General features: G+C 42.1%; 1 protein-coding gene across 2 annotated transcripts in view; it reads left to right on the top strand.

The window, feature by feature from the left end:
- TEP1 (telomerase associated protein 1) overlaps positions 1-11201 on the top strand; it is an 87747-nt gene extending 76546 nt beyond the window's left edge. For both annotated transcript variants that reach the window (XM_067469799.1, XM_067469798.1), the window contains exons 49-56: positions 104-243; positions 1912-2030; positions 3150-3299; positions 5509-5626; positions 6784-6889; positions 7823-7929; positions 8079-8183; positions 10895-11201. In XM_067469799.1, coding sequence (XP_067325900.1) covers positions 104-243; positions 1912-2030; positions 3150-3299; positions 5509-5626; positions 6784-6889; positions 7823-7929; positions 8079-8183; positions 10895-11029 — 980 coding nt within the window. In that variant the 3' untranslated portion in view covers positions 11030-11201. The remainder of the gene's footprint in view (positions 1-103; positions 244-1911; positions 2031-3149; positions 3300-5508; positions 5627-6783; positions 6890-7822; positions 7930-8078; positions 8184-10894) is intronic.
- The last annotated feature ends 1199 nt before the right edge of the window (positions 11202-12400 follow it).

The following is a 12400-nucleotide window of genomic DNA, read 5'->3' as shown; positions in this document are numbered from 1 at the left end:
ATAGGTCCAATTGAGGGTCTCCGTATGCTAGGGATTTCTAAACTGCCAACTGGTTGCCTTGGAGTTTACTTGCTGAGTTGATTTGCCTCTTTTTCCTCACCAGCAGGCACAAGAGATTTTCCACCTCATTCCGGGGCCATCACAGCTTTGGCCTGGTCCCCAGATGGAGAATTTGCGGCATCCGGTGGGGAACATGGAGACCTGATTATCTGGCGGCAGGCCCAGGCTGCAGGGAAAGCAAAGGTATTCAGAGGCATATGGTGGAGATGTAGACATGCATCTTCTAAGGCAGGAGTGCATAATATGGTGCTTTCCAGATATTTATTTATTTATTTGCACCATTAATATTCCACCCTTCTCACCCTGAAGGGGACTCAAGGTAGATCACAGAACACAGTTGAAACCCAGCTGATCCCTAAATCAATCCATCTAAAACACAGACATGTGCTTTTCACCCTAAGAACAGACAAACATCCTGAGTCTGATTACCTGGGAAGGAATCCCACTGGAGCATTGCAGTGCACCCAAATACCTGGGAGTCACTGTGGACCGTGCTCTGACCTACAAGAAGCACTGCCTGAATATCAAGCAAAAAGTGGGTGCTATAAACAATCTCATACAAAAGCTGACTGGCACAACCTGGGGATCACAACCAGATACAGTGAAGACATCTGCCCTTGCGCTATGCTACTTTGCTGCTGAGTATGCATGCCCAGTGTGGAACACATCTCACCACGCTAAAACAGTGGATGTGTCTCTTAATGAGACATGCTGCATTATCACGGGGAGTCTGCCCCCTACACCACTGGAAATTACATGTCTAGCCAATATTGCACCTCTTGACATCCGCCGGGAAGTAGCAGCCAATAGTGAAAAGACCAAGGCAGTGACATCTCCAGCCCATCCTCTGTTTGGGTATCAGCCAGCACGTCAACGACTTAAATCAAGAAATAGTTTTCTAAGATCTACAGATACACTCACTGGAACACCCCAGCAAGGGAGAGTCCAAAAGTGGCAGGATGTATAGCTGCTGGTGATTAACCACTGTGCTAAAGCCCAGCCCTAATATATACTACTATATGATCCATCAGTCCACATGCTCTAGTTTACAGTCATGATCAACAACAGTCATCATAGTTCGAGATCCCTGATCTACCCAATTCCTAAACCAACTAAGGCTTGAGAAAATTGAGTCAGTCATGCAGAAATAAAACCTAAAGACTAAGACCAAGTTAATGTATTGTTGAAGGCATTCATGGAATCACTGGGTTGTTGTGAGTTTTCCGGGCTGTATGGCCATGTTCTAGAGGCATTCTCTCCTGATGTTTCGCCTGCATCTATGGCAAGCATTCTCAGACCTCACTACCTCTGAGGATGTTTGCCATAGATGCAGGCGAAACGTCAGGAGAGAATGCCTCTAGAACATGGCCATATAACCCAAAAAACCCTACAACAACCCAGTAAAACCAAGTTAACTCACATCATTTCAATAACAGCTGGTATTCTCCAGTGGACACATGATGAAGCAGATTTCAGGCTAACGGACAGGGTTCCTGGCTGGACTATGACCAGTTGCACCCCATCAGGATGAGACCAAATATTCCTGATCTTTAAATCCTCTTTCTCCCATGTTTTGGAAAGTGTTGGTGCTTTCCCAAGCAAGGGCAGGGTAATATGCACACATACCAAAGGTGTTGTGGTTTGAGAGTTGACTGTGAATTTGGAGACTAGGATTCGAATCCCTGCTCTGCTGTGGAAGCCACTGAATGCATCACACTCTCCCATCCTCAGAAGAAGGAAATGCAACCTCACTCTGAACAAACCTTGTCAAGGAAACCCTCATATGTCAGAAATGACTCAAAGGCTGGCAGCAACCATTCCAAAAGCTTCTTTGTTTTGTCCCCCTTCCAGGTTGGCTCCAGTTACATCAGTGCTTTGGCCTTCACTGCTCCATGGACAATCCTTGTGGTAGCTGATGAAATTAGTCTCTGGGACCTAAAACCCAGGGGACAGCAAGGCGGAGGAGTCAGGTAAAGCCAAACCAAACCATTAGCAGGGGAGATGGGTGTTTCTGGTCTAGGGTGTGAAATTATTCCAGGTTTTCACCAGAGCCTGAAAGGTTCTATCAAGCCCCCAAACTGGTCAAGCAATCGGAATACCTTCTTCAAAGTTCTTGCTAAAATCTGGAATAGATTCACCATCCCACTGGCATTGGACTTACTAGATCCCACTGGCTGCTAGTAGCTCATTTCCAGAACCCCTTCATTTTCATTTGATACTGTAATAAAAACATCTGAAGACTTCCCAACTAAATACTGATTTGCAGTATTTAGTTGGAAAATGAAATGTTTCCTCCAAAGGCTGCGTAATCTGAGTGCGGGAGCAATGGTCTGTTTTATATAATGTGATTGTGGCTGCAAGTAAGGTTGCCTAAAAAGAGTTTAACTAATGCAATGTTTCTCAACCTGGAAGTCGGGACCCTTAGGGAGGTTGTGAGGGGGTTTCAGAGGGGTCGCCAAACACCATCAGAAAACATATATTTCTGATGGTTTTAGGAACCCCTTTGGCAGAGAAGGCTGAAGATCTCTCAGCATGTCCTTCTCTTTCTTTTTGGAAACAGACAGCCAATCCTCCCACCAAAAGCCCTCCTCTGCTATGATTGGCTGGCCTTTCAGCTGGCCTCTCAGCCAAGGGAAGGGCTGATTCTGGGACACTACACAGGGAGGGGAGAGAAGGGCTGCTCTCCCCTAAATCACTGTAAATTCCTCCCAAATTCCTCCAGTATTTTCTGTTGGTCATGGGAGTTCTGTGTGCCAAGTTTGGTTCAATTCCATAGTTGGTGGAGTTCAGAGTGCTCTTTGATTGCAGGTGAACTATAAATCCCAGCAGTTACAATTCCCAAATGACAAAATCAATCAACCCCCCTCCCTCCAACTCCACCAGTATTCAAATTTGGGTGCATCGGGTATTTGTGCCAAATTTGGTCCAGTGAATGAAAATACATCCTGCACATCAGATATTACAATTCATACCAGTAGCAAAATTATTCAGATCTTCAGAGGTCTATTCTTCATACCTCTCTCTTGCTTTGTTAGCACAGCAAATTTCTGACATTGTGCCTCTCTCTTGCTCTTCTCCTTGTTGCTTAGCCTGACACTCAGGAAAGTCCTGCGCCAAGCTGGGGAGGCTCCGGTGCTCTGCATGGGAATGCCAAGACCTCGCGGGCCTTTAGTCCTTGGACTGGCTAATGGTGGCCACCTGGTGCTGAAGCTGGGAGCTGAGAATTTCCAGGAAACTCTGTGAGTAAAAGGGAGAAATGGGCAACTGTGAGCAGTGCCAGGGAGGGGACGGCATGACTCAAGGCTTTGCAACTTCAGAAGACTTGTTTTCTGCATATGAGACATTCAGAGGGCCATATAGAGTGCCAGAAATGCAGCAAAAGTAAAAGGAGAGGAAATTTATAAATGGACAAAAGTCGCTTTGTAAGTATTTTCTGCTATAGAGGAGGTATTACAAGAAATGTGAATGATGAAGGAGACTTCCAGGATTCTTCATTTTAACCCTTGATCTTCTGAGGATTACCTGCGAAGGAATCCCACTGGAGCATTGCAGCACACCCAAATACCTGGGAGTTGTTCTGGACCGTGCTCTGACCTACAAGAAGCACTGCCTGAATATCAAGCAAAAATGGGCGCTAGAAATAATAACATACGAAAGCTGACTGGTACAACCTGGGGATCACAACCAGACACAGTGAAGACATCTGCCCTTGCGCTATTCTACTCTGCTGCTGAGTATGCATGCCCAGTGTGGAACACATCTCACCATGCTAAGAGTGGATGTGGCTCTTAATAAGACATGCCGCATTATCACGGGGTGTCTGCGCCCTACACCACTAGAGAAATTACACTGTTTAGCCGGTATTGCACCACCTGACATCAGCCGGGGAGTAGCAACCAATAGTGAAATGACCAAGGCAGTGATATCTCTGGCCCATTCTCTGTTTGGGTATCAAGAAATCGTTTGCTAAGATCTACAGAGACACTCGCTGGAACTCCTCAGCAAGCGAGAGTCCAAAAGTGGCAGGCTCAAACCCAGAATCTCAATCAATGGCTGATACCAAATGAGACTCCCTCCTGGGCACACAGAAAACTGGGCAACTTGGAAGGCACTGAACTGACTGTGCTCTGGCACCACAAGATGCAGAGCCAACCTTAAGAAATGGGGCTACAAAGTGGAATCCACAACATGTGAGTGTGGAGGAGAGCAAACCACTGACCACCTACTGCAATGCAACCTAAGCCCTGCCACATGCACAATGGAGGACCTTCTTGCAGCAACACCAGAGGCACTCCAACTGGCCAGCTACTGGTCAAATGTTATTTAATAGAATACCAAGTCTGCAAATTTTGTGTTTTGTTTGGGTTTTTTTGTCTGTTTTTTAAAGCAATACAGCTGGTTTGGTTCGCTCCTGACACAATAAATAAATAACCCTTGATTTTGCGTAGATTGAGGACCACAAAAATCAACTTAAAGTTGCATCTAGCCGCGCTACTGCACTTTGCCCATTCTGTTTTGTTGGAAATCACAATCTTCTACAAGCTTCCTTTACTAGTTACCAGATTTACGTATATAATTGAGATTGCTTACGATATTGTATGTATATATTGATATGTAGTTTTCTCTTAACTATGTTGTTTGAGATTGTGGGAGGGACTGCAGACCATGTGACCAGATCTGGGATTATTCAGACTGAGACTCCATTTTAGAAACCAGTTTGCATCAGAAACAGTACAGTTTAGAAGTCAGTCAGTACACTGTGCAATTATCAGTGTTAGTGTAAAGTTAGTGTTAGTATGCTGCAGTGTGTAGTCAGTCTGTATTGAGTCAGTGTTCAGTAATGTAGTAGACTGAAGAGAGTGTTAGTCTGTATGCAACAAAGAGACTGAAACAGTATGCTTTGGAGAACTTGCTGTTCAAACTCTCAGCCAATAAGAAATGTACCTATGTGGCCTCAAACTTCTCTTACATGAAGTAAGTAAATCTACTATGTTACTTTTAATGAACACTACTTATTTTTGGTCTCTTGAGAGCATGATTTAAAAACAATATATTTTATGGGAGAGTAGATGTTTTTGGGCAACTGAAATAACACTTCAGAAGATCTATATATTTTGTGCATTGGCACATCTTTGTTCCTAATTGTTCAGAGAGATAACCAGGTATATCAGTCTAACAACTGAGAAGCCTAATTTGCCTTGTATGAGTACTAGTGGATATTTACCACTAAGGAGAAGATTCACTCAAATGAATATTTAACTCTTCTCAGGAAGATCATTATTTACAAAAGGGTTATGATTATTCCAAATAGTGTGAATGCCGATTAATTTCCAAAAGGGTTGTGTTTACTAAAGGCTATAGGGATTTCTAGGTTTTCCAAAAGGTTATGGTCTCTAAAAGGTCATGCCTTTCCAAAATGTTTTACGTGATCTTTGCCCCTCTTCCTAGGAGCAAAGGCGGAGCGCAGGATGAGGAGGTTCATTTGAGCTTTGACATCTCTGCTTCTTCGGAGGATGGCATTCTTCATGTCTGGGACTCCATGGACCGACCTTCATTGCTCAAGATGGTGTGTGACTGTTGAAGATAACAGCAAAATAACATTTAAGGACATATTGCCCCTGGTTTCAGCCAACAGTGTGGGTTCTGAGCCCACTAAGTTGCCTCTCCTTCCATTTCCTAAATCTGGGCTATTTACTCAGCCCATATGCAGTCTTCAACTTGCCCCACTGCAGTACAGTCATACTGGAGATGGAAATATACTCCCTGTACTGTTATCACACTTTGATACCCCTTTAACTGCCATGACTGCCTGTTAAGGAATCTTGAGTTTTGTAGACTGGGATAGAAAACCTTGAGAAGCCATAATGGTTCTCCAGTGGAAAATTCTAAGCCTCTCAACAAAGTAGGTAAAGGTAAAGTTTTCCCCCTGACATTAAGTCTAGTCATGTCCGACTCTGGGGGTTGGTGCTCATCTCCATTTCTAAGCTGAAGAGCCGGCGTTGTCTGTAGACGTCTCCAAGGTCAAGTTGCTAGCATGACTATATAACTGGTATATAATATATACCAATTGGTATAATATAATTGATATAGTACAATATAGCAATATTTAAAACTGATATTGTACTATGCTAATAATATAATATATTGTATGTATATATACCTTGTAAGCCGCTCTGAGTCCCCTTCGGGGTGAGAAGGGTGGCATATCAATGTTGTAAATAAATGACATGAAGTGCCATTACCTTCCTGCCAGACTGTACCTATTGATCTACTCACGTTTGCATGTTTTCGAACTGCTAAGATGGCAGAAGCTGGAGCTAACATTGCTCTCTGTATTCGAACCACAGACCTTTCGGTCAGCAAGTTCAGCAGCTCAGCGGTTTAACCTGCTGTGCCACTGGGGTACATGATAGTTTAAAATGCAATCAAACTGCTTCAGCGGTGCAATGTTACTAGATCTTGCAGTTGAAATATTATGGAATGAAGTTGTATTTGCATTATAATAGGGAGGAGGCAACCTGGTGTACTCCAGATGTTTTCAACTATCAGCTGCAACTACCATAACCAAGTGTCAGGGATGATGGGAGTAACAATCCTTAGCCAACTCCATGTTGTATGCTTCCGTTCTAAAGCTATGGTCTTGACCTGAATGCCTCACAGCTGTTGGTGGCTTTCTGCATCTCCACATTAGAACTCAGTCTTGTTTGGTTTTGATTTCCTTAGAAAGTGACTGAGTCTGGGGAGCTGAAGGAAGTCCAGGAGTCGGAGCACATACCTTGGAAACCCAACCAAAACTCTGGATGGGTCACTGTTGCTCATCTGGTGAAAGGTAAGAGTGAGGTAGAGGTGTTTTTCCAGTAAGTCAAAACTGAACGCTGATAGACCATATACTCAAAGGCTGTAGTCCTGACATCTCTCAAACACTGTGTGAATATCCAAATGCAGAGATACACCACATCAGCCCTACATGGAATGTCAGCATTGTGCCAGACTTGGTAATGACTAGGTATTATGACACAGGTTTACATGCCTGTATAAATACTTTTGTGTTAGCACAGAAGTTAATTATTGAGTTAAGCCAAGTTCTGTAAAATAAACCATGTGTAGTTCATGTTTGATCAGCCCCCACTGCCTTGCCAGAGAAAGAAAATATGCCACACGGGTGAATAGTAAAGAACAAGTATTTTACTCTTCTTAGTTCAGAACAACATATGTACAATATGATCAGTTGCACCAACTCACATGTCATTTCATGAGGGATTTAAATGGGTTTTCCTTTGTCCATTTTGATAAACTCCTTCAGCAGCTCATAAGGATACATTCCAAACTCTGTCTCTCTCTGCTTGTCTCTTCTCTCTCTGAACACTTGCATAGCATGAGCCTGAACAAAAATGAAAGAGTAACCAAAAGTCCCAGGCTCAGCCTGCTCCCCTGGCATTGCCTAACCAATCAGCTTCATGCATCTTATTTTACAGTTGACACACACACACTCACTGATTCCTTGCATGCTCCACAAGCCCTATACGGAAAGGCAGCATTGTGCCAAACATGATAATGATGTGGTGTTGTGATGCAGGTTTTACATGCCTGTATAAATAGTTTTGTGTTCGCACAGAAGTTAATTATTGAGTTCAGCCAATTTCAGATGATGGATTTGTCTAGAGCAGAACTGACAAATCTTGAAAGAGCAAATGAAGGAAGATTTAAGTGCCTTGGTGGTACAGATGCATTTCTAACACATTCACTCTTCGCTTTCTGGCAGATAAGTTCCTGATCTATGCAGATTCGGAAGGATCTCTTTGGACTCAGACCAGGCAGGATGAGGAAGGGGTCCCTAGATGGGGGATTGATGGCTGGTTGAGGAGAAAGGTGAGCATTATGGATTGAGAGATGGGGTTTATATTAGCAGGAGACCTCAGGGTGATGGAGCCAGAAAAATAATGGCAAGGGGGTTTTCTTCTTCAGCCACAAAGGAACATGGTTGTTCTTACCCCTTCTTGTTGTGTTATTCATTTCAGATCCACAGTGATAAAATCACCGCTCTGCATATTCTTGGAGACAGGATTGTGACAGCATCTCATGATCGGGATGTGAAGATTTGGGAAAGCAGCACGATGAAGCTGGTGAGTGGCCTGCAGAATTGTATGGTACTTCTTTGCCACAATTCACATTGCAACCTCATTTTGTGGGACAGCAAATGCAAGCTGGATCCCACCTACTATTTTGAACGACAACTCCCATAATATGTTACCATTGCTTATTTCGGCTAGGGCTTTTGGGGGAGTTGTAGTCCTTCAAATCGGGAAATCAGGAAGGCACTTCAGAAGTTAATACCTGGATTCCCAACCATGTATATTAAGTAGTCACAAAGACATACTTACTCCTTGGTAACTTGAGATTTGGTGTGTTTGTGTGTGTATACACAGTGTTCCCTCGCTACTTCATAAATTTCAAAAAATATTAATTTTATTTAAAATATATATATCATGGCATTTTCACTGTTTTGTGGGTTTTTGCCACCGCCGCTCTCCAAGGCGCTTTCCCTCCTCAGTCCTCCCTCCCTCCAGCCTTGAAGGGTCTTTCCTTCCCTTCCTTCACTTTATTTTAAGTGTATAAAGACTTAAAATAGTGCATAACTACTAAAATCTATAAAAATAAAAATGTAATGTTCGTTTGTGGGATTAACATAACTCAAAAACCACTGGATGAATTGACACCAAATTTGAACACAATACATCTATCAGGCCAACGAGTGACCATCACTCATAAAAACACTGAAAAACACAGTGGAAGGGACTTTAAAAGCTAAAAAATAAAAAATAAATTACAACGCATGCACAAAACCACTCACACACACACACACACACACACACACACACACATATATATATATATATATATATATGCAAACACACATATACACAAATATATACACATGTATATATACACACAAAACACATGGAGCATAGCAACGCATGGCAGGGGATGGCTAGTAATGTATAAATATTAAAATAAATAGAGCATTCCTACATTGTGGTTTTTCACTTATTGCAGGAGGTCCTAGAATGTAACTCCCGCAATAAATGAGGGAACACTGTGTACACACACACACAATATATATATAGAAGCTTCAGATAGCCTAGAGAAGGGTTAACACCTCTGTGGTGTTTGTTTTGCTGTCTGTGCAACTGTTCAGAATATTTCACCTCACTTTCTGTCCCTGTGAGAATTGGATTTTAAAAAAATGGCTTGTTGTGAAAACTGTTAGGGAATTCTCCCAAAATAGCAGAGCACCCAAAAATACAAACAGGATACTTAATTGAGCAGTCAGCTCACAGCAAGCAGAAAAGCAAAGTGTTGTGTGACTGCAAAGGAATTTAGCAGGCAAAAATGCAGAGTTCAATCTTTAAAGTTACCCAATAAAAGGTTTATTTACAAATAACTACATTCCTTAATAGGAAAGAATTGGGTCTAAGCTTCTCTATAACTTCATAACTTCTAAGTTCCAAAACAAGAGGAAAAACCTCCAAACATTAAATCTCTTCAAACACACAGAGTAGAGAGGTCCTAGGGCAACCTGAAGAGCATCCATTCCACACCACCAATCAGAATGGGAGGAGAAAGAGAACAAATGCATTCCAACTAAGATTCAGGAGTTAGTGGGGAAATGATTCCCTCAGCCTATTCTAAAGCTAACTAACTGTTCCTCATTGAGGACTGCAGGCTTGGGCAGTGTGGGGTTGAAATCCAACAGAAAAAAAGGATTGGTGATCAAGCTTCAATTGAGATAATTCTTTCAGGAGTAAATTTCCCTTCCGAGGGGTAGATTTATCTCACTTCCTTTTGTCTCACCCCGATTCTTACCTATGAGATGTTTGTAACTCAGGGACTACCTCAGTGTTTCTCAACCTGGGGGTGGGACTCCTGGGGGGGGGGGGTCACGAGGCAGTATCAGGGAGGTCACCAAAGACCATCAGAAAACACAGTATTTTCTGTTGGTCATGGGGCTTCTCTGTGGGAAGTTTTCGCCCAATTCTATTGTTGGTGGGGTTCAGAATAATCTGAGTGTAGGTGAACTATAAATCCCAGAAATTACAACTCCCAAATGTCAAGGTCTATTTTCCCCAAACTCCACCAGTGTTCACAGTTGGGCATAACTGAGCATCCGAGCCAAGTTTGGTCCAGATCTATCATTGTTTGAGTTCACAGTGCTCTCTCGATGTAGGTTAACTCCAAAACTCAAGGTCGGTGCCCACCAAACACTTCCAGTATTTTCTGTTGGTCATTGGAGTTCTGTGTGCCAAATTTGGTTAAATTCCATCATTTTTGGAGTTCAGAATGCTCTCTGAGTGTAGGTAACCTACAAATCCCAGAACTACAACTTCCAAATGACAAAATCAATCCCCCCCCCCAACCCCACCAGTATTCAAATTTGGGCCTATCAGGCATTTGTGCCAAATTTGGTCCAGTGAATGAAAATATATCCTGCATAGCAGGTATTTACACTGCAATTCAGAACAGTAACAAAATTACAGTTATGAAATAGCAACTAAAATAATGTTATGGCTGAGTGTCACCACAACATGAGGAACTGTATTAAGGGGTCGCAGCATTAGGAAGGTTGAGAACCACTGGACTACCTGTACTGAGTTATTTGCTTCCTTAACCACACCATTTCATTCCCTTTTCCTGGGGATGGGGGACATTTTGGTTCTCCAAATGTTTTGGAACGCAACTCAAAGTCCCAAACTTCCAAAGAGTTGTCAACCCATGGCTTAACCATATCTTGTCCTTTATGCTCTCTGGTCTGATTCTCTCTTTGTCTTTTCTACAGCTGGGCCAGTTTCGCTGCAATGCCCCCGTTTCGCATCTCCAGCCTTGCCCTCAGACGGACTTCCCATTCCTCCTCTTGGCTGGGGACACGTTGGGCAATGTGTACTTCCTGGAGTGGAGCTGTCTTCGTGGTTGAGGAACCACCTTCTCCCTTTCCATTGTACACAAGGCCACCAATGCCTCTTCTATGGCTTCTTGGGAAATGAGAATTTCAATAGAGGCAAGGGATGCTTAGCAGAGGTTATCCTGGCAGCCTTGGTTGAGTCAAACTGGTATGGATGTAAAATAAACACTTGCTTGAAAACAAAGCTGATCCTCTTGGCTTTCTAATTGGTATCAACTCACTTTCTGACTGCCCAGGGAGCAGACAATAAAACTCCAAATGCATTCCTTTCCTCAGTAGAAGGCAATTTTCCATTGAGTTTCAAGCTAGTTGGCTTACTTATTTGAACATAATTTTAAGCCTTCTGCAGCTTTAAAAAGTATTTCAAACATTTGTTTGTATATGATACTAGCTTAGGTACCCAGTGATGATTGGGTTAGGTATTTTGTAATTATAAATATTAGAAATAGCCATTGTTTTGCTTTTGGATGTTATGATTATGAATGGTGCAATTAGAAAAACACACAGGTCTTTGGATGTGGGTAGACTACAACTCTCATCACTCTGGGTCAATTCCACCCAAACCCCACCAATATTTAAAGGTAGTCATGACAGGTATGTGTGCCAAGTTCGATCCCGATCCATTGTTGATGGGTTCATCGTGGTGTCTGGATGTGTTAGCCATTTTGGAAAATACATACATACAAACATAGATGCATACATCCATATAGTTTGACTTATATACATAGATTTATAGATTTTTATGAAAAAAGACATTGTGGTTCAGAAACAAGAGTACTGGGACTTACCATATATACTCAAGTATAAGCCGACCTGAATATAAGCCGAGGCACCTAATTTTACAACAAAAAAACTGGGGAAACGTATTGACTTAAGTATAAGTTGAGGGTGGGAAATGCAGCAGCTACTGGTAAATTTCAAACAACAATAGATAGCAATAAAATTACATTAATTGAGGCCTCAGTAGGTTAAATGTTTCTGAATATTTACATAAAACTGTAATTTAAGATAACTGTCCAACTCTGATTAAATCCTTATTCAAACCTTCTTCAATGTAAACATGCTTACATATCCTTCCAGTAATAATAGAGTAAAATAATACATGTAATAATAACAATGATAGAATAAAATAATAAATGTAATAATAGTAAATAGTAAACTAATAAATGTAATAAGAGTAAAATAATAAATGTAATAAGTATCTGGGAGTGCTGCCATGTTTTTTTCTGGAATTCATGGTCTCCATCAGTCCATCTCAGCTCACAGCAAAAGATCAGATCATAGAATCATAGAATAAGAGTTGGAAGAGACCTCATGGGACATCCAGTCCAACCCCCTGCCAAGAAGCAGAAATATTGCATTCTGTCAGGGGTGATTTGAATG

This window comes from Anolis sagrei, chromosome 6 (assembly GCF_037176765.1).
Source record: "Anolis sagrei isolate rAnoSag1 chromosome 6, rAnoSag1.mat, whole genome shotgun sequence".
In the NCBI taxonomy this organism is placed as follows: domain Eukaryota; kingdom Metazoa; phylum Chordata; class Lepidosauria; order Squamata; family Dactyloidae; genus Anolis; species Anolis sagrei.
The sequence above is the reverse complement of the archived record's forward strand: the minus strand, read 5'-3'. Positions and strand labels throughout refer to the sequence as shown.